At 36.7% G+C, this 22921-nt stretch overlaps 1 protein-coding gene across 1 annotated transcript in view; it reads right to left on the bottom strand.

The window, feature by feature from the left end:
* Window positions 1-821: 821 nt before the first annotated feature.
* The window catches only part of Arl5a (ADP ribosylation factor like GTPase 5A), a 28017-nt gene continuing 5917 nt past the window's right edge, over window positions 822-22921 (bottom strand). The window contains exons 2-6 of the mRNA XM_048345480.1: window positions 15922-15982; window positions 15332-15479; window positions 13159-13242; window positions 9830-9981; window positions 822-6678 (exon numbers count right to left, since the gene is read on the bottom strand). Of these exons, the coding sequence (XP_048201437.1) occupies window positions 6630-6678; window positions 9830-9981; window positions 13159-13242; window positions 15332-15479; window positions 15922-15982 (494 nt within the window). The 3' untranslated portion in view covers window positions 822-6629. The remainder of the gene's footprint in view (window positions 6679-9829; window positions 9982-13158; window positions 13243-15331; window positions 15480-15921; window positions 15983-22921) is intronic.

The following is a 22921-nucleotide window of genomic DNA, read 5'->3' as shown; positions in this document are numbered from 1 at the left end:
GAGTGGTACTCATCATGTAACACATTCAGAATGAGTGTCAGAGGCGATTTTAATGTTGTGAAATATCTCTGATCCCATGTGACAAATGTATTGGGAAAAGATAATACTCCAATATGAAAACCAAAGGGCATTAAGAGATCAAGAGGCTGACACTCTCTACCACCTACTTGTCAAAAAAGCTGTTGAACATTTTAGTCACTATTTCAGTATGTAACATCCCTAGATGTAAATACAAATAAATAAAATTTGTGTATACTTGCCTCCCAATTGCACTGTGCGATGCTTTCAGGTTATTTTTCAGGAAATCAGACTTATTGCTAAGAACTAATGTGAAAAACACACTAACCTTGAATCCATGCCTTTTTAAAACATGTAAATTGGAAAACACCCAGGGCCATTCCCTCCTTATGCTTAAGACTATTTGGCAGAGTCAATGATGAAGCAGCATATACTAGGCTGAGGCTCCATTCGCTCCCTTTCTCACCACTGTCAGTCATGAACATCCATTAATATTCACTCTAAATAAGTGGATTTTCTTCACATTTTGAATCACACCTATCACACATTAGTCACTCTTTACTATGCTCATTTTCAATAATAACATTCAGAAGATAGGACTCTATGAAGTTCTAGAAAAAGGCCCTAGAGAACACCGTGGTAGCTTTGCCTTGCATTTCCAAGGACCTTAGAAGATTCCAGCCCTACTGCAATGAATACATGCATTTAGAGAATAAATCAGAATAAAAATGCTGACCAGAGAGGTTGAATAATCATTATAATTAGCCCTTTCTGAAAGAAAAAGTATATATAACAGTACATAATACAGAACAATTTAACTCATCTTTTATTTTCTTAAAGCAAGAAAGCAGAGACAATACTTTACATTGGATTAACATGCAACTTAAAGAGAAAGGTATATACATATCAAACATGGAAATTCACCACTAAAATTTCATCATTTCCTCCCTCAAATTACTTTGATATTACTCCTCCATTTTATAATCAAAAAGGTCCTATTAATAATAATTTGGCCAATGCCTTTCTGGAACTTGAAAGTGAATTATGGAAACAAGAAGTTACACATAGGTCAAGGGGTTCATCTGCAAAATAGCTGCTATACCAGTGGAGAAGACCCCACTGATCTGCCCACTCTATTCATTACTCAGACCAAACAAAATATGCCCAGCCACCCACGAAGCTGTCTCACCAGCCATGAAGCATTATTATCCAGGACAGCTAACACAACAGCACTGAGGAATGCTCCCAACATCCTCACATACTGGAATATTCCTCACATGTAAAATCTCTCTAGCATAGAGAAACACAAGGTTATACAGAGAGAAGACACAATTTCAACTTCTTCTTGCATGTAAAGCTTGAGTGAAAACCTTTTGCTATGTTGGAAATTCCAATAAAACAAAACCAAAATGTTTCAAAAGGATTTCTAATTAAGATATCATATGCCGAGAGTTCAATTTGGTTTTGTGGGTTGAGGTGGAGCTTCTACAGAGACTAGTGGAATATATTTTTAATACAGGCTTCTCTGGGGAAGTACGACAAACAAGAAAGACTGTAAGAATTTGTCAGATTTAAAAATCAAAATAATTAGCAAATATAGTTCATGTGCAAATTAAAATTAGTATGCATTTTTTCTCATCTCTAGTAACCTAATGAGCCTCTCTAAGACATAGCTGCTTCCTCAATGCTGTATTATGGACATAACCTAAAAATTATCTTTAAAAGTGCTTTGCAGGTATCAACCATCTCCTGGAACCACTAAGAGACACATACAAGGAAAAGGCTACCCAATCTATGCAGACTAATTTCAAGCAAACATGAGAGGAATCCTGTATAATGACAATGCAACAAGTTAAGAGAAAAGGGACAGTATGCAAAACTGCAATTTAAGGTTACATACACATTTGACTTTCCATGCAAGATGAAGTATAACAAGAGCACAATATTGTAACTGTACATCATCGAACATAATTTTCCCTAGGATTCAATTACACTCTATGGTCATTTGTATTTAAAAAAAAATGGGACAATACACATGAAACATTAGTAAGATCTTATCAAATATTTTCGTTTATAAGTAGAATGTAAAGATGACTACTTGATGCATATTTATATATACATAAATGAAGCAGTCCAGGAGCTACATGGTAATGACATTAACAATTACTTACAGAGTATGAGAACTAAGAGGCTACCTTTATACAAGCAACAAACTCTTACTAAGCTTTCTAGACATAGTGAAATTCTGTTTTTAAAAACAGAAAATTGAGTTTTCTAGTCTCTGCATTAACTAATGCAAGGGTCATGAAATAGTTTTTATCAGAAAAGAGATAAATGGTTGTATTTTAGCTTCTTTATATCATGATATGTTGAAGGTTAGGTGGATAGTTTCAATTTCAAGCATTTTTATTCAAAATAAGCAAATTATATCTTATGAAACTCTCATGTCTGTGTCATCGGTATGGTACACACATATAATACCATAAAAAACAATTTATTAGCTGGGCTTAAAAATCAAGACAAATCCATTTCAGGCACTTCTTGAATACATACTATAATAATTTTCTATTAAAATAAGAACAGTACACTTGTCAGACAAAACCATAAAAACCTTAACTTTCATTTTTAGAATATGCAAGAGTAGACAATAACAATATTGCACAACCAATCCAAATGCATGTTACATTTCTTCACAATTTCATACTCTTTTAGGGTTAAGTAGAAAGTTACCTTATAAGCACCCAAAGGGCTAAATTCTGTTTCTTTCCTTTCCCTTACTCATACATTCTTTGATGAAGTATGATAGCTTTATTTTTCTATATGTGGAGCTCTGAAGACTTATTTCCTACATTGTATCCACATCTAGTCAACACCATGATGGCTGATTATTCATGTCTCTTTCATCAGGTTTATTCTGTAACACTAGGTATCCTATTACTAATGTTCGTCACTGTTCCTTAAGTAAACATGAGGAGAAAATGTGAACTGCAGACAATGACTTAATTCTACATACAGATTTGGTTTGGCATCTTTTTCAACTTATACTGGCTGAACTGGTATTCTCTAAAACAGTTTTCTGTGTGATGTGAACATAATACATATTTAACATAATAATACCTTCTAGTCTTAACTAGTAAGGATCTGGCAGTCTAAAGTATTTCTCTTTCTGAATTTACTTTTAAACATAGAGGTTAAAATTAGGAAGCATTAAAATGTTAAATATAGTAATAATTTATAGGATTCTACTACTGACACTTGTATGCTGCCTACATCCTAGACTGTACTCAGGACAAAGAAAACTTTTGTGATGGACAATGAATGAACATAAAGAGCAGCAAGGAATAGGTGGAACTAGGGAAAACTGATCCTGAAGCAAAAATTTCTAGATTATATTTGGAGAAAAAGAGGGGTCAAAGGTAAGAAAATAATGCCAGAATATGACTGGGCTATTGAGAGTATGATGTTAAAATTGACAAATGATCTATGATGTACAGCTATTCCTTATATACAAAGTTAGCAGATTGCCCACAGAAAACACTAGGAAGTTGTCTACAATTTTTCTATTTACATAGTATAAACAGATTTTGAGGTTGTCTGTACTGTATGTGGTTGCTGTAGTCACAGCAAGAAATGTAAAGTGCCACAAGAGAGGAGACAAGTCTCATTTCTAGGCATCTTAATACTATTTACTTAGACAAAAAGAGATAATATTTCAGGGAGTTCACACCTTTTCTCAAGTTCCTTGCACACCTCTGGATTCACTGTAATTACCTACTACTAGGCACTTCTGAAAGGCCAGAAAACAAACTCTTCTTCCCTCTACTTCACACCACATTTATCTGAAACCACTTTGACCACCTGCATTAAAAATGCCAACCAACTGTGCTAAATAAAGCACTTTTTAAGGCATTAAGTCATAAGAAAATGAATACCTACTCCCTCCAATCCATTTTCCCTCACTATATTCTTTGCCTGTTTTGATGGCCAAGATGTACTGCCAATTTCTTTCTTTCTTTTTTTTGGTGGGTGGGTGGATGTCAGTCCCTGGGGCTTGAACTCAGGGCCTGGGCGCTGTCCCTGAGTTCTGCTCAAGGCTAGCACTCTACCACTTGAGCCACAGCTCCACTTTAGGCTCTTTCATGGTTAACTGGATCAAAGTCTCATAGACTTTCCTGCCTGGGCTAGCTTTGAACCGTGATCCTAAAATCTCAGCATCCTTTGAAGCTAGGATTACAAGAGTGAGCCACTAGCACCAGGCTAACAGCCTTCAATATAATGTGAAAAAAAATACTTTATAAATGCTATAATGACATAATTAAATATATACCAACAAGATGTCAATAAAAGTTACACGACTTTCAAACTTAGTAAAAAAGTTACACTTAGCCACATTTTCTTTTTAAAACTGAGCATGACTGTAAATGAGATGTTTACAACCAAAACTAGTGTACAAAAATTCCAAAATGCTATTTAATTCTACTAAAATTACATATACATTTCAAATCTGAACTATTCATGAATCTCTCCATCTTTAATACTGTTAACATTTTGACATTTTCAAATATAAATTTAAGATGTTTCCCATTTTAATTCTAGTTTTACATACAAGCACTGCTTAGCCTGTGAAGGTAGAAAAATCACTTTTGTAAATGTGGTGTAAGATCTTCATAATGTTGTAATACTAGCATAGTGCATACTTTAAACACTCATTGAATTTCAGACATCTTTATGACAAGGGAATGTGCTGGTTGCCTGTTGACTGACATGACCACAATCCAATGAACTGAGCACGATTATTAAAATTAAAAAGCAAAAAGGACAAAAGGTGAGTATTTTGGGGCTACTTCATGGAGTATTTGCCTCTAATGAAATAGCTAGGATTACAGGTATGAGTCAATGGTGCCCCGCTTAAAGAATTTCTAATACAACCTTGCAGTGATTTGAAAAAGTATGAGAACCTATGAACAAAGCTTAAAAATTTAGGGTTTACTTTTATAAACAATGTTAATACTATGTGTTCTATTTGCATTATGAATGTAACACAAATATGAAACACAAAACCTCCAATGTTAACACTGATCACCCATGCTTGACTTAGATTTCAATACTGAGTATTCCATATCTTACAGAAAGAACTTTAAATTCTTTCAATGCTTACATCTTACCAAAATCTGAAATTTAAAAGGATTATATTGCAGAGTTATTTCTTTCCTAGAATATTCTAAGTTTGGATTAACATTTTCAGCGCATAAAAGAAGTAAATAGATCATTCAAGTATATGTTTTAACAAAGGATAATTCTGTTTTTAGTTGTTAACAGAAATTCAACTTTCAGATTAAAAAAGAAAAAAAACCCTAACTAAATATGAAAGTTGAGTTCAACTTATTTCCTAGTAAAAAGCCAATCAACTTTTCAATCAATTCTTAAAACCATTCAAAAAATTCATATTTTACAATTGTTAATGTCATTTGTGCCATAAAAGATACAAGAAAACTTAAAGAAAGAAAAAAGTCTTAAACTATTGCAAGTAATAAAATAAGAACTTTGTGAAATAAGAAATGATCAATGTTGCTTGGCAGATACCTTACTTATACTCAAAAACCCATTTTCACTGTTTGACATATAGCTTCATACTAAAACAAGACTATAGCTAAACTAACAGTATTCCTAGAATTCTACCTTTCTGGATAGACATGTTACACACAATAGCTTTCAATCAGGAAAAGAAAACACTTGATAATTTTATTCACAATTTATGATTGGTTAACAGTCCATTCTGTAATTTAGATGACCTAAGAGCCAACAAAAGAATAACCAGGTGACTGCTCTCGGTGCAATTCTGCCCATTAGAAAGAACTAAGCTAAAAGTCTGACTGATATTCCACTTGGTTAGATTACATATTTCCATGTGCTGTTCATCAACAAAAAAGCAGGTACACACTATCAAGCCTTTTCTTGTTTTTTGGTTGTTGTTTTTTAAGAGCAGCTCAACGATTTGGGAAAGCTGGTTAGTACAATACAGAGAACACAGGGGAAAAGTACAAAATGGTTCTGAACACCAAGGCCAGTACTTATCTCATTAGGGCAATAACTAAGGATATTATTAATTTTTGTGTTATTTTCTTTTCTATAGAACATAAATCTGAGGTATATACAATACATACACAACCCTAAACAAAATACTTTTCTTAAGTAATATTACATTTTAAAAAACTGGAAACAGTATCTGTGCTGATTTGTATTTTGACTCATTGGAACAATAATAGAATAACATTCAACTAGGGAGGATTATATTGATAATAAAGCTCTTAACGTTAAAAATGTCTTCCTCTCCCTTTGTACTTACCACAGGCTACACAATGTCCTGAGAGGATTCATTGGGAAAAATGTCAATCACAGTTTAATAACATACTTTGGAAGGAAATAATGTGAAAGAAAATTGGAAGGTGAAACTTCATCTTTGTTTTCAAATAAGTGGTCTTAATTTTCTTCTTATAGAAAAAGGTTAAATCAGTTTATTATAAATATATCTAAACCATTAATTTTTGCAGCTTTCAGGTAAAGTCCAGCACTTCACTTATACAAAGTCCATGAAACGAGGACAGTAGAGATCATCTAATCTTGAGTCGTGACATCATCCACTCAAGTCCTTGGCATAATCTAGAAAGAAAACAAAATCCTGTGATTAAATTCAGAGCCAAAAATGCTAGACTACAAACTAAAATAAGATTTTTCATTTATATGAACAAGGACTTAAAAAAAAAATCAGCACCATTCAAATGCTGGTACTATCTATGACAGTGAAGCCACAGTCTCATACCTACTACATCTACTTCTGGTTCTACTGTAGCTCCAGTGCCAGGGTGAGGAAAACACTCAAGTGACAGAGCATCTGCCTAACACGTTCAAGTCCCAGTACCACAAACACAAAACTCCAAATATTCATGAACACATTCAGTCTTGAATACTGCCTGACCTATACATATGTCAAAAATATTAAAAATATCAACATTCTGTAACACTTTTGCTAATTCTAGAAATGTATCCTTAAATAAAATCCGGTAACAAATTTATACATAAAAACTTATACAGGGCTGGGAATATGGCCCAGTGGCAAGAGTGCTCGCCTTGTATACATGAAGCCCTGGGTTCGATTCCCCAGCACCACATATATAGAAAATGGCCAGAAGTGTTGCTGTGGCTCAAGTGGCAGAGTGCTATCCTTGAGCAAAAAGAAGCCAGGGACAGTGTTCAGGCCCCAAGTCCAAGGCCCAGGACTGGCCAAAAGAAAAAAAAAAAGATTATACCAAACTGTTCAAGCATTGAGTAAATTTGAATGTCTAGAAATAGAGTAAAAACTTGATTGTAAATATGAAGTATCAAAAACTTTTCCTTTCAAAAAATACTTTAAGATATTATAGTAGAGCTGATAGGATAAAGTATATACATATGTATTTTATATTTGGATATAAACATTTGAAGGCAATAAAATACTACTTAAACCCTGAAGTGCCAGACTTTGAAGTCAGGCCCCACTTTACCATGCAAACCCCACTTTACCACGTGAACCTGAGATAAGCAGGCCCTGTGAGCAAACCCAGGGCAAGCTTATTAGGGCCCGGCAGGTCAAGAACTCTAACCGCTGGGAATGCTTAACTCTAACCACCCCTAGAATGCCTCGAGCCCTGAGCCAATCAGATTTGTACTCGTAATCTTGCTTGCTTAAACACCTGATTGCTGTAACTTTGTTTTTTGCCTTTATAAGCCCTGTGTAATCGCAGCTCCGGGCTCCCTCCTAACCTCCCGCTGTGTCGGTGGGTAGAAGGAGGCCCGAGTTGCAGCTCACTTAAATAAAGCCTTGCCTTGCTTTTGCATTTTGGAATGTCTGACTCTGGGTGGTCTTCTTGGTGGTGGTTTCGCGACTTGGCACAACACCCGTTACTGCTGAATGAAGGGTAACTAAACTAAACCAAAATACTACAAGCAATGTTCATTATGATAAACAACAAACAAAACAAGAAAACCCCACAGATGGTAATGGTTGTAAGCATTTGTAATGACAAAATGAAGGATTAATTACTATCTATGAAGAGCTTTTGTAGACATGAAAGAACCATCCTACAATACTAAATTTTTTGAAATCTCAAGTTTTGGAGGGACAAATAGAATCGAATAATGTAAAGATTGTAAGTCAATGGCAATGAGGGAAACAAATGGCCTTTTGGGACTGATTTGTACTTTTCTCTTATTAACTACTGATAGGGAATAGTTCAAAAATAATATAACTGAGTAATAAGAACTGAGTAACTTAACTCTAAATTGTTAAATGAGCAGCCCTTACCTAGAAACCATACTAAGCACTTAACAGCCATTGCTTCAATCTTCTCAATAGTAGGACCAGAATCTTTCCATGTTAGATAAACTGAGGTTAGCAGAGCTAGCAAGTGGCCGAATAGAATGAACAATGAGGCCAAGCTCCAGTGTGTGTGCTCTTGAACCAGCTGAGTCTTCCTTTTAGCTTTTCGTCCCCTCCCTTTCAGTTCTAAGGCTTGAACTCAGGTCAGGGCCTCATGCTCTCACTTGGCCCTTCCACTTTAAGCCACTCCTCTGCTTCTTTCTTTGATTGGTTAATTCAAGATAAGTTTGTCTGCTGGAGCTGGCTTCCAACCACAGTCCTCAGCTCTCAGCCGCCCCAGGAGATGAGTTTACAGGTCTGAGCCACCAGCACCCAGGCTCCTTATAGCTTTTAATTCATTTATCCAGGTGAAATTTCCTTTGTTTAATCTTTCCTTTGTTTAATCTTTCCCTCCTCTTCTTGCCACACCTAAAGAGTTTAGAGATATTATCCTAAAATCTACTTCCCCTTGAAACTGACCATCCTCTGCCCACTTTCCCAATACATAAAATTTCTCTGATTAGCTGCTTTTTTTTTTTGGCCAGTTCTTGGCCTTGGACTCAGGGCCTGAGCATCCTCCCTGGCTTCTTCCTGCTCAAGGCTAGCTCTGCCACCTGAGCCACAGCGCCCCTTCTGGCTGTTTTCCATATATGTGGTGCTGGGGAATCAAACAGAGAGCTTCATGTGTAGGAGGCAAGCACTCTTGCCACTAGGCCATATTCCCAGCCCTGATTAGCTGCTTTCTTGAATTTACTCATTCATTATTAAACTCAATTAACATTTAATTAAGCCGTCCATTACTTTTACCTTGAAATCCTTTCACCTCTTGGCACTAGACTCAGGCAAAACCTTACTGTAGGTACATTTACCTGTTTTCCAAACATCTCTCTCTCTAGAACTAAGGATTCTCATATTATATAACTCCTTTTCCTCCCAAGTGCTGAAGAGCAAACCCAGAGCCTTGCACTTGCTAGGCAAGCACTCTACCCATGAGCCATACACAGATAACACTGATATGATAACAGTGAATATTCCTATATCAGTTTTGAGAAATAAGAGTAAGAACAATTATCCTGTAGGGTGGTCATGAGGATTAACTAAAACTGTGTATGGAAAATACCCCAGAGATAGGACATGCTTAGCAATTGTTAGTTAAGTTCCATCAACACCACAACAGGCACTTCCTGACTTCTCAAGCTCTCAAAGCTCTCCAGCAACTGCATCATCTTTATGTGTATATGTATTAGCTGGGGTTTTTGAGCATTATACTGTTGTTGTGTCATAATATTTGCAGAATCATTCTAAAAGAAATCCGTAGACTTCAACTGTTTCACATCTCCCCCTTAAATACTTAAATTATTTTAAGAAATACATTTTTAGACTAAACACATGTTACCTAAGGGGAAGACTTCTTACCCCTCTCCAGTAAGAGCACAGCATGCCTGGATATGCCACTGGTGATCCTTAATGGAAGTGAGCTTCAAAAACTGGGAGATTTCTGCTACAGTCATGCATTCTTTAACATCTTGTTTATTAGCAAAAATCAGCAATCCAGCTTTTCTTAGGTCCTATGAAAGCAAACAAAACTTCTAATGAGAATACATTTTTGAGCTTATTTTCCAAGTCAACAATTTTTCCATAATCTTAGTAACCTAGAATCTGTTTTTATTTTTTAAACTCTATTCTCAACCACTAGTATCCCACCCAACTATACCTGCTTATGTCTTTTCCCCCTCTTTCAGCAGTACTGGGTTTCACATTGAACTTGGAATCTTTGCACTTCATCTCTATCTCCAGTCTTTTCTGCTTCAGTTTACTTTTCAGAAAAGGTCTCACAACTATTTGCCAGCTTGCTTTAGAAAGCAATCATCCTACCTCCAATGCCATAGCCAGCCTCTGTACAGAATTTTAAAAATTATTCTACACTAAACTAACTCACAGCTCCTAGGCTTGGAGAAGTCAACTTAAAACGGAATAAACTTTAAGTGAATATATAAGTGTATGGACTTACATATTTATCCGTTTTAGCGTACTTTTTTATTGTACCCTGTATTTCCTATCTTCAAATATATTTATATATTCGAATATAAGATGTAGGCCTCATGGCCAATAAGAAAGTAGCTCTTTATTATCTGGCTCTCAAAGGCTTGCCAAAACTCTACCATACCTGTACTCTTCTATTTTACCTTACACTTCCTGACTTACTTAACATTACTCATTATATAAATACTCTGCTTTATTTTATTGATTTTTTTCAAATTCATAATCTTCCTGAGTGCTGGGATCATGGGCATGTGCTACCTTGCTGGCTTAAATACTCTTCTTTAAATGACCATATATCTACTGTTCTCAACAATTTTGAACAGTTATCTCCACATTATTCAAATCATTTTACCTATATACATTCCCCTCCCTCCAATCTCCTAAACCAGCCTTTGGTAATCAGAGTTCCACAAAGGAAAAAAGTTCTATAAAAAGTGATTTCCATGACTACACTGCATGTCTTCCAACAGTGGATATAGCTAATATCTTCTAAGTGCACAAGCAGTAAGTGAAGTAATTACCTATAATGTATGTCTTAGGCGTTTAGTGCTTAGTTCTCAGTTAAGAAACACTATCCTAACCCAATTCTATTCATCCTCAGACCTCAGAGTTGTTGCCAAGAAGACTTCTTAGATTTGAGTAAGAGTCATCTTGGATGGGCAAAAACTTATAAAATTTCCCCAGTTAGATATTACACTCTTAACACTTCTATGCTACAACTCTATGCAAAGTTCTTTAAACTTTCTGAATGTGTTTTTTTTTTTTTATAACTTAACATTCATTGTAAACCTGATGTGAGCAAGATATCCACCACATGAACCCCTTTCCAATATATACACACAAGATGACTGGTAGCTTTTCTTCCTAGAATAGGCCAATGGTTCCTAGTCTCTTTCTGGCCCACTGTGTCTACCTCAAAACTTAAGGCAAGACTTACTGGATATCAAGTCAAAGTTACCTCCCTGTTCCACATAAAAATGCACACATGTAAAATATTTTTTAAAGTTTATGTACACTTTTGGGAATAAGTACATGACCTAAATTCTATTTATGGTTCTTAGGTCATGAATCCATGAAGGCTAGTACTGGTGAATTAAAGTCCCATAAAATTCTACTTATATAAAGTAAAAAGTACTGACAAAAACTAATGTTTTGTTGTTATGCTTGCAAATCTTCTCAACTGTGTTAAATGTCATCTTTCTTCTTCATCTTTTTGCAGTACTGAGGGATTAAACACAGGGCCTTAATCATGCTAGGCATCTTCTTAGAGATTGTGATGTCTTAATTATACATACACACACACACACACACACACACACACACACACACACACATATTTGTGTTTAAGTAAGAATCCAAGCCAGGTATACGTATAATCTTAGCTGTGTAGGAGGCTGAGACCTGAGGACTGAGGCTCTAAGGCAGCCCAACCAGACACAACTGAGATACTCATGTGTCTCCATTTAATCAGCAAAAAGTTGAAACTGGAGGCACAGCTCAAATGAATGAGCCTCAGCTTTGATAGTAAAAGTCAATCAATAGCTCTAAGTGGAGAGATCAGGCTCCAGTACTAACACACACACACACACACACACACAATTTTTGAATAAAGAAAAGAGCCTGACTTTTAGTCACAGTGCCCTCTTCAGGATGGCAGCTCTTAATGCTATTACAGCTGATAACCGTTCTTGAATAGCATGTTCAGAAAGGAATATTTCTAAATGTGAATAATTTTCACATTATGTTCTATGAGTTACAATTATAATCCATTCATATATCCCTATAAAAATGCAAACATTTCAGGAGATGGATTATAATTTGTATGTAGTCACCATTAAGGACATTATTCCTTTCTCTTATCCTAAATAGAAAATGGACCATCAATAGTAATTGATATGTGACTGAGCCACTAAGTAAATGGATATTCCATGGGATTGAATTCCCATCCTGTTAGGTTTCAACAACTCTTCCTAGTGCATGTTCAAGTCTTTTATAGGTCAGGTTGCAAATGCTGGTGTGATTTAGAGAACAAAGCTCTGACACAAGTTAGGACACATACTATATACTACTTTACAAGTAATTTGTACTTATCAAGTGTTAATTTTGAAATTATTTAGAGAAATTCCTAAGCTGAAAATATAAAAACACAGTAAGGCCATTTATTTAAGGGTCTACACAATAAAACACTGAGTATAATTTTTTCTACATTGAAAACGTTCAAATTTTATTTAGAGATCTTGATTTAACTTAAAATAAATCTACTTTCCCTATTTTATGACATCAGCAGAAAACATACTAGACTGAGACTGTCCATCAATTTGACAGAGCAAGATGGCAATGTTTAAGGCAAATATGATCTTTTTTTGGTACATGAGTCATTTTAAACACTTGCAGCTATAAGTAGTAGAGATATTATTAAAATGGCGTATGTTTTTACTCAACAAGATAAATAGCAACTTCAAGACACATATACTTAGCAACTTCTGTATGCTATTTATAGTTATAAGCTTGTGTCTCCAAGCCTCACTTGTGAAGTTTCAGAAAAGTTGGATCATTTGAAAAAAAAAATTTAGATTTAGGTGTTTAGAACTAATGTTTCTTTTAAGTTCTAAAATAGCATCCTCATGAGAAATTGGGAAGAACAAGTGTAATACAAATACGCATTACCTTCCTCCAGTATTTAAGGTAAAAAGATGACTTACCTCATGGGCTAACATTTTATAGAGTTCTTCTCTAGTTACAGAAATCCTCTCTCTGTCTGTACTGTCCACAACAACTATTACAAACTAAAAAGATGACAAAAAAGAGCGATTACATGATTTTGCATTTGAAAAACTATAAAGGCCCCTAATATCACAACATTAAAATCCTTTCTTTTCTTTATTTGAGACAGGGTTTCAACAAAATAACCCAGGTTACTCTTAAACTCTAGGACCTCCTGCTTTAGTCTTCTGAAGGCTAGAATTATGTGTATACATGCCCACCAAGATATCAGAATCTTGTGGTACTATTTGAAAACCAAAGTCTAAAGGTTTCATCCATTTCTAAGTCAAATGTATTTACTGTTTGTTTCTGCCAGTCCTAGGGGCTTGAACTCAGAACCTGGGCACTGTCCCTGAGCCTTTTGTTGTTGTTGCTCAAGGCTAGCATTCTTATCACTTCAGCCACAGCACCACCTCTGGCCTTTTCTGTTTATGTGGTACTGAGGAATCAAACCTAGGGCTTCATGCATGCTAGGCAAGCACTCTACCACGAAGCCACACTGCCCACCCTATTTACTGATTTTAAGGAAAATAAAATAGTATGATGCTAACATTTTAACCAAAATAGAATACATTTGTTTTTTAAACTAGTCTTCAATACTAACGGGCCTATATCCAACTAGTTACACTATAAAGAAAAAAAAACATACCTCATCATAAGAAAAACAATTGTTATAGTCCAAAGTTTAAATTACTTCCAGGTATATATTACTTACTAAGATCCATTTGAAAACTTAAAAGGACATGAATGTAAGTAATGTGAGTTATCAAATTGTCCTTTTTTATAATAAAGTCTACATATAGAATTTATTGTATATCCATTAAAATGTTATAGACTGAATCCAAGTTTATGATTCCACTGGAATTTTCAAAAAGTAAACACTGTATCTAACTATATAATAGTACTTGACTGGCAAGTTCATTATATTCCAAATCTGGACAGTTATCTTTAAAAATGTTTTATACAATTCCACAGATACTAACCAAGACATTCCTTCTGCCAGAACTAGTTCCCATCTTTAAATCCTTCCTTCTGAAATCTTTTTAAATTAAAAAGTAAAACAGTAACTGTATCTAAAAACAAACTCTCTCTTGTATAATTTAAATCTGCTTCCTTAAAGTAGAGCTCCTTAACCTGAGGAAGAAAATGATAGAAGATACAATGAAAGCTCTCCACCAAAAAGAAATAGGGAAACAGGGTGAATGGAGAGTTAATTCATCTATAATGTCCAAGTTAATGTCCTATCATTATGATCCTTCTTCCTTCCCTCCCTTTTGTGCTGGTCCTGTGGCTTGAACTCAGGGCCTGGTTACTGTGTCTTTGATCTTTTCCAACCAAGGCTAGGATTCTTACCACTTGAGCCACAGCTCTACCTTCAGGTTTTTTTCATCTTTTTTTTCTTTTGGTAGTTAATTGGAGAGAAGAGTCAAAGACTTTCCTGCCCCAGCTGGTTTCAAATCGTGATCCTAAAATCTTATACGTCTTAGTAGCTAGGATTACAGATATGAGCCACTTGCTTTGTATTGCATTAAAAAAAAAAAAGCACAGTACAATAGGCTAAGATTCAAAACTTTAAGAGCCTGCTCATTTAACTAGAATGTCCTTCTCCTAGCAAATATAAGAAATAAAATTACAAACTGTGAGATGGAAGTCATTATGGAAACACTTGGTCTAGGACCAATGACACAGAGACTAATCAAGTAGTAATTTTCCTTCCAGAAATGGAATAATATGCAGAAAAATACTAAAATAGCTAATCAAATACTCTACTATACTTAAACTCCATGTATCAAAAACACTGCTGTATTTTTAAAAGATTAAAAGTTTTTTTTTTTTTTTTTTGCCAGTCCTGGGCCTTGGACTCAGGGCCTGAGCACTGTCCCTGTCTTCTTCCCGCTCAAGGCTAGCACTCTGCCACTTGAGCCACAGCGCCGCTTCTGGCCGTTTTCTGTATATGTGGTGCTGGGGAATCGAACCTAGGGCCTCGTGTATCCGAGGCAGGCACTCTTGCCACTAGGCTATATCCCCAGCCCAAAAGATTAAAAGTTTTAAATCTAAGCATTTACAGAACACTGTGTTGATAGAAGATTTAACATAATTAAAAAATATTACCTCTGTGTTAGTATAGTAAGTATTCCAGGAAGAACGAAGAGATTCTTGGCCACCAATATCCCACATTAGGAAACGTGTATTATTTATCACTATCTCTTCTACATTACTTCCTATTGTAGGTGATGTATGTACAACTTCATTCATAGAACTGGAAAAAAAACACCATATATATTTTTTAATTAGTAAGGGAGCTAGCTTGTTTGAACAATTTTTCAGCTGAGAAGCGAAGCAGCCTGATCTTATATATTTTATAGCAAACTATCCCTTTTCCACTAACTCATATCATCAACAAAGTAAGATTTACAAAGAAGTGGAACTGGATAATAATCTAGATCATGCCAGGAAAAGTCAATAAACAATTATTTTTCACCTCTCCAAATGCAAAAGAGCTTTAGTACAAAACAACTGAACAGGATGCTCAATGTGATAAATTTCTAGTTCTTTCTATAAAGATATGGTTAAATTTGGCTTCTGGTTTATGGTTAACTTGCTTTCTTTCAGAGAAAATCCCACATAAATTCTTTCACTTTCACTGATCAAATATCACCTGGGTAACAACAAATTAACATTTTAAGGTAGTTAATACTTACAATTGGTAAAGAATGGTTGTTTTCCCTGCATTATCCAACCCAACAATGATAACTTTGTGCTCTGAAATAAAGAAACAAAATACCTTAAAGAAACATTGACATACATAAAAGATTTGTCTTTCCCCTTTCTTTCTACAGTAAATTTGCTTCATGGCATATCTTACCTTCTTAAAACTCAACAATGCCAGCAGAATTGTGCTCAATTGTTAAGCTTATTTCCCTTGCCCTCCTCATTCTACAGAGACCTCTTATCTTTCCAGCATCCTCTGGAGGCAGCCAGAAGCACTATACTCTTTCTACCAAACTGTCAGGAGACAGGAAGAAAATTTAAGAGACTGTGATGCCACAGAAGTCCAAGAGGAGTCATTGCCACCAGAGCCACAAATCCTTACATTTATCATGTTACCATGGTTTGATGGTTTAAATGTAGGTATGATTTATAGTTATGAATTACAAAGAGCAGTTTTTCTTTCCCATTCATCCATCTCACATATATACACTTATATAATAGAAGCCTAAAATTTGAGTCAAAAATTCACTTATTGTAGACTGTCAAGATAACGCTGATTATACTTTACTACGAGTAGACTTGACTTCTGCTTTGTTTTTAACTGTCTCCTCTTCATGTTCTCCAGGATTTAGCTACTTCATATGTCATTATGGCACCTTGGCATTCATCTATTTCCAGAGTATAAAATCATATCCTAAAGACAGCAGTGTGTGGAGGAAGCTAGTCTCCAGAGATGTTCTTACATAGTCATGGTCTTGGATATCCCCTCCTCTTGATGCTGAACCATGACTCACTTTTAATACACAGAATGCAGTAGAAGTAATGATGTTTGATTTCTGAACCTAGACTACCAAAAAAAAAATCACTTATTTGCCACCTGGTGGTTTTAGACAATTCCCACGCAGGGTAAGCAGACACTATAAAAGTCCAAGAATCTGTGCAGTCAAATGAGGAAAACTGGGATGGTCAGATTTTATGGTGAGAAAAAAATTGGCTGACCTCCCAACAGCCAGCCTCCCCAGTTTTAGCCATTCCAGCTGACATACTAGACCCAAGAATAAAGAAGCTATCTATGACAAGCAACCTGCTTAAAAGCTGTAGATGCTTCTATAGTTCCAGCTGCCATCTGACTGTAACAAAAAAAAAAAAAAAAAAACTTTACAATCTAAAGCTTGCTGATTGAGGTCAGTCAACTCACAGAACCATGAAAAATAGTCATAAATTATTGACTTGTATCAAAAACTAAGGAGTGGAAAAATTCACAGGATAAAGTAACTGTGGCAACTACCTCTTTGGCCCCAAGATTCTTTCCCTTAAGAAATTATATTAATTCACATTGATTCTACATATTAATGTTTAATTACAAGACCTTGTTTCTTTGCTGTAAAATAAAAGAGGAAATACAATCTTTCAGGATAGTGTAACAATTAAGATAGCACACAGGAATGCCTAGCATCAAAACAGTTTCTAACCTGTGCTCCCAAATTTCTCCTACACTTATCCCAATGCTTATTTGTTAACATGTTCTATTGATTCCATCTAAAAAAAATACTGATTATGGCTCACTTTCTTAGGTAAAGTCCCTCTCAGCTCTTCTTTTGATCTCTTCCCCCAAGTGGTCTCTCTCAAATCCACCTTTTGTTTCTACCGTATGTTTTCTATACTACAGGGCTGATAATGCCACTCTTATTTGACTTTCACAACTGGGTTCAGCCTTCTCTCTCATCATTATTGCCAGCTACCTAAAGTTAAAGTCAGCTTTCCCTTCAGGATATACACTCAACAACAAATGTTTTCAACTCTGCTCATGGCAGAAGCAGGGAATTTCTACTAATCTTTTAAGGTCTAGTCTTTCATTAGAAATTACTTTCTTCTGCCTTTCTACACTTCCAGCATAACACTTACCACCATTATTTCTGTACACTAATCTCAGCTTAATAAAGCACCATTCAACTGTTTATAACACATTGACCTGTACACTACACTTCCTGGCACAAGGTGAGTACTGTCCCCTCATACCGGCTTTGTAAAGACCCAGAGCACTGTCTATTTCATGGTTAGAGATGACTTGAGTGGAAGAACACTATTGTTACCTATTGAAAGGTTAGTAATATGTAGAAAACCTTTTAAGGGGGTCAAGAGGTGTCATAGATGGCCTTCTGGTGAATTGACATAATATGTGGTCTTTTGTCTCCCAGCTCCGCAATTCTAGAGTAGGCAAACTCAGAGAGGCATTTTACCAAAATCATGTATAAATAAAAATGTAAGGATGCTGGGAATATGGCTTGGCGGTACAGTGCTTGCCTTGCACGCATGAAGCCCTACGTTCGATTCCTCAGTACTTCATCAATAGAAAAAGCCAGAAGTGGTGCTGTGGCTCAAGTGGTAGACTGCTAGCCTTGAGCAAACAGAAGCCGGGGACAGTGCTAAAGCCCTAAGTCCCAAGCCTCAGGACTGGCAAAAAAAAAGTTAGATTAGTACATAAATCTGTGTGTGTGTGTGTGTGTGTGTGTGTGTGTGTGTGTGTGCGTGCGCGTGCGCACCACAGTACTAACTCTTGAATTTGGGGCTTTGATCTCTTGTTCACTTTTTTTCCACTCACAGCTAGGATTCTACCACTTAAGCCATACCACCAGTCATGAATATTGCTGGTTAATTGGAGAGAGTCTCCTGGACTTGTTTGCCTTTACCAGGTTTGAGCCTCAACCCTGTTAGCCTCTTGAGTGGCTAGGATTACACACATGACATACCAGTGCCCAAGAAAAACAAGGTTTAAAATTGTCTGACAGGTGAGGCACAGCAGAGCACATCTGTAATCCCGGCTGTTGGGAAGCACCCAATAGCAGAAAAATCCTAAATTCTAGGCCTGACTGGGCAATCTTGCAGGACTCCATGAAAAGAAAAGAAAAAGAGAGAAAGAGAAGAGAAAACCAACAGCACAAAACTGATTAACAATTGTGGTCATTTCACCCTGACCTAACACCCATAAGCCAAATTAGTAACTAACATCTAACAGCTCCATCCCAAGATGTCTCTCTATTTTTATTAAGCATATAACATCGATGAGCATCTTTCCCTGAGAAAAATAACATAGCATGACTCATTTACTATCATTTTCAGGGGCTGGTGGCTTACGCCTGTCCTAACTACTGTGACCTGAGGATTACGATTCAAAGCCAAACACTTTTATCTCCAATTAACCACCAGAAAACCAGAAGTGAAGCTGTGGCTCAAAGTGAGAGCATAAGCCTTAAGTAAAAGAGTTCAGGGACAGCACTCAGGCCCCGAGTTCAAGTCCTACTAACATTAATTAAAATAAAATCATCATTTGGGGAGGAAGGAATTCCACCCTAGGGAGTATTATAGGCAATAAATCTCATCTTGACAATAGCACCATGCCTTCAACAGTGCAGGTGTTGCCCTACCATAAAGTTTCTAAACAGTATGGTAATCCTGTCTTTCTACCCCTATGTTTTTTTGGGGGGATACAATTATTTATACAAATTCAACAAAGCTAAAACCGAAACAGGGAAGGCCTAGGAAACACCACCGTACAACAATGGCACTTATGAGTACAGAACTTGACAACTTGTGAACCTAAACAAGAACTTAATTTATGCCTTGAAGGAGAAAAAAGGGAACGCAAGGCTGTGTCGGACATCTACTTTTTGACTCATGTTGTATAAATTAGACTATGTAGAATACAAAAGCTCATGCTGGAGCAAAACCCTCCTGAGTGCAAAGGCTCAAGTCTCAGTTGTGGAATTTGGAAGAAAAGATGAATTCTCTATAGAGGAAACTCAGCAAAATGTCTTACTTGACTATAATTTACATTTATTCACAAGATGCTTGTATAGTAACTTCTTGCCGTACAAAGTGGGCTCTCAGCTTCCAGTTAAGCATGCTTTTAAGAGGAAGGTCGCAGCCCACGCGGTGTGACCTGGGCACATCTGTCCACATCTGTCCATGGTTCTGTGCTGCTAAGTACAGGTTAAGTACTATCCTACCTGAAGGAAACCAGGAAAGGTGGGTATCTCAAAACAATAAAAACACTAGTATGCAGTCAAACCTTGCATAAATAACCTTTAAACAATTTGTACAAATAGTTCTGCATAATGTAAGATATAACAAAATCAAACTAATTGTGTCTAGACGGCAGCAGATGTGGTGTGTGGTCCACGTAATGTTGACACCAGAAACCCTGTCACTGCAAGGAACATGGCGTCCAAAACAGACACACCACCAAGGAAAACCTCTAGGCTTGTAAGAGTATTTCCTTACAGTCTAGTCTCCTCCCTGCCAGGAATGACTTCTCTAAGCCGCCTCAGAAATGGTCGTGGTGCAGTCACATTGCAGAAAGACCGGAGGTTGAGTCTGGCTCGCTTATCCCCCATGGCCGGGTGGGCGGCTTCTCCCTGGCAAGACTTGCAAACTGGAATCATTCTGTTCATCCAAGTTCCAAAGGGAAGGAGAAGCCTTCGTTTCTCTTGTAGTCTCTCCTTCCCTCCCGGCCTGAGGACCCTCTGTATTTACACACTTGGCCTTGGAGTACCTCAGTTTTTGTAGGAGTTTTTCTTCCACTTGCCCAAACTGGACACTCACTGACATCTCAGCTATGAACTGCTCACAGCCTTCCTTAGTGACTTGCTTGCAGTACCTCAGGTCAATATGACAGATATTTCCACAGCGTTTGAAGAAGGACAGGCACTGGTCAGTGACCTTACTGCAGTCTGAGAGGTTAATCTCTGTCAGGGAGTCTCGGGTGGTGGTGCCGACTGCGGTGAGCAGGTTGATGGACTGGTCGGCGATGTGGTTACAGTAGCTGAGGTGGAGCTTCTACCACTATGTTTTTCTATGCCTCCAAATTAAGTATTTCCTTACAATGACATCTTATTAATTCTATTCATATAAGTACCTGTATAGACATTAATAAGTTTCTTACATGGGTATTGATTTTATTTATTTATTATTTTTGGCCAGTTTGGGGGCTTAAACTGAGGGCCTAGGCACTATCCCTGAGCTTCTTTTGTTCAAGGCTAGCACACTACTACTTGAGCCACAGCACCACCTCTGGCCTTTTCTGTTTTTTGTGGTACTAGAATCAAACCCAGGGTTTTCATGCATGCTAGGCAAGCACTTTGCCACTAAGCCACATTACCAGCCCATTGTTACTGATTTCTATAGTGCATTCTTAAAATGCCGGCTAGTGTTCCAGAAATACATTTTATAACACCATATATTAGGGACAGGGCAAAAATTAAACTTTCCAAAACTTGGGAGGAAAATACATTGATGCTGTCCAATGAAAGAAATGGTACCCTTATAACAATAGAAGTGTGTGTGTATCTCAAAATGTAAGGAAATTTTAGTTTCTTATGTGGTAATTAATAGCTTAAGGAGACTAAACATTTATTTCAACAATGCTATTTTTTTCACTATTCTGTTGCAATTACTTTCAGAACCTAAGATGTAAAATTCTGAACACCCTTCAATGGTGTCAAATCCTTTAATTTCTGAAGACAATTTGTGTGTGCTTGCCTGCCTGGAGCTAGAACACAGGACCTGAGCACTATCCCTGAACTTTTCTGCTCAGTTAGTACTCTATCACTTCAGCAACAGCTCTACTTATAGCTTTTTGGTAGTTTTCTTGGAGAGAACACTCTCCTGGACTTTCCTGCCTGAGCTGGCTTTAACTAGCAATCCTCAGCTTCCTGAGTAGCTTAGAATTATAGGCAAGAGCCACTGTTACACCTTTTAGATTAATTTGATTTTAAAGAAGGGGGTTACTTGGTTTTATTTTGGTCATAAAGAAAAAGGTACTTGGGCTGGGGATATGGCCTAGTGGCAAGAGTGCCTGCCTCATATACATGAGGTCCTAGGTTCAATTCCCCAGCACAACATATACAGAAAATGGCCAGAAGTGGCGCTGTGGCTCAAGTGGCAGAGTGCTAGCCTTGAGCAAAAAGAAGCCAGGGACAGTGCTCAGGCCCTGAGTCTAAGCCCCAGGACTGGCCAAAAAAAAAAAAAAGAAAAAAAAAAGAAAAAGGTACTTAAAATAAGTACTATCTTTTTTATTGTTAAATGAGGCATAATCCCTTAAAAAAATCGCCAAAGAAATTCTAAAAGGAGTTTCAAGAGCAGGACATCATCAATGAAGAAACTATCCAGCCTTCCAGGATTAGCTTTCAAATTAAAAACAAACAAAAAACCCTCATCTGGTTTAGGTCAAGGTGGGTATTTGTTTTTAGCTATGCCCCTAAGTAGTATTTACTGATTCTAAACTACTTTTCCTAACTATTTAGGAAGACCTAGCCAGGCAAAAAAAAAAAAAAAAGAATTTTATCTGAATCTACCTATCAAATAATAGGCAAATGTTCTATTGTCTGAAAAGAATGTGACAGGCTAGGTAAACCTGCCCTAAACCAAACCATTATTTGACAGATAATAGAAACAGGAGGAATAAGGTTGATGGCAGAAGAGGCTCATACCAGAAAGACTTCATCTCATAAACTGACTGCCTACTGAGGAAAGATGTTGGCAGTTTCAAGATACCTCTTCTTTTAAGCCAATGTACAGAATGGACCAGACAATCAATAAACTGAAACCAGATACCATAACCTACAGTGGATAAACATTTAAACTTTTTGTCTTTTTTCAACAACGCTTAGGAAAAATTTTTTTTAAATGAGGACAGAAAATATGGGAAATAATACAGTATGAGAATCCATATCTGGCATGATGGGAAAATAAAGAATGATAGTGCCAGTGGCTCATGCCTATAATCCTAGCTACTGAGGAAGCTGAGATCTGAGAATCCTGGCTCAAAACCAGCCTGGGCAGGAAAGTCCCTAAGAGACTCTTCAGTTAACCACTCAAAAACCCCAAGTGAAGCTATGGCTCAACTAGCCTTGAGCGAAAGAGCAAAAATGGACTCAGGCCCTGAGTTCAAGCCCTACAACCAACAACAACAAAAAAGTAATCAACCAATGC

This window comes from Perognathus longimembris, chromosome 4 (assembly GCF_023159225.1).
Source record: "Perognathus longimembris pacificus isolate PPM17 chromosome 4, ASM2315922v1, whole genome shotgun sequence".
Classification (NCBI taxonomy): domain Eukaryota; kingdom Metazoa; phylum Chordata; class Mammalia; order Rodentia; family Heteromyidae; genus Perognathus; species Perognathus longimembris.
The sequence above is the reverse complement of the archived record's forward strand: the minus strand, read 5'-3'. Positions and strand labels throughout refer to the sequence as shown.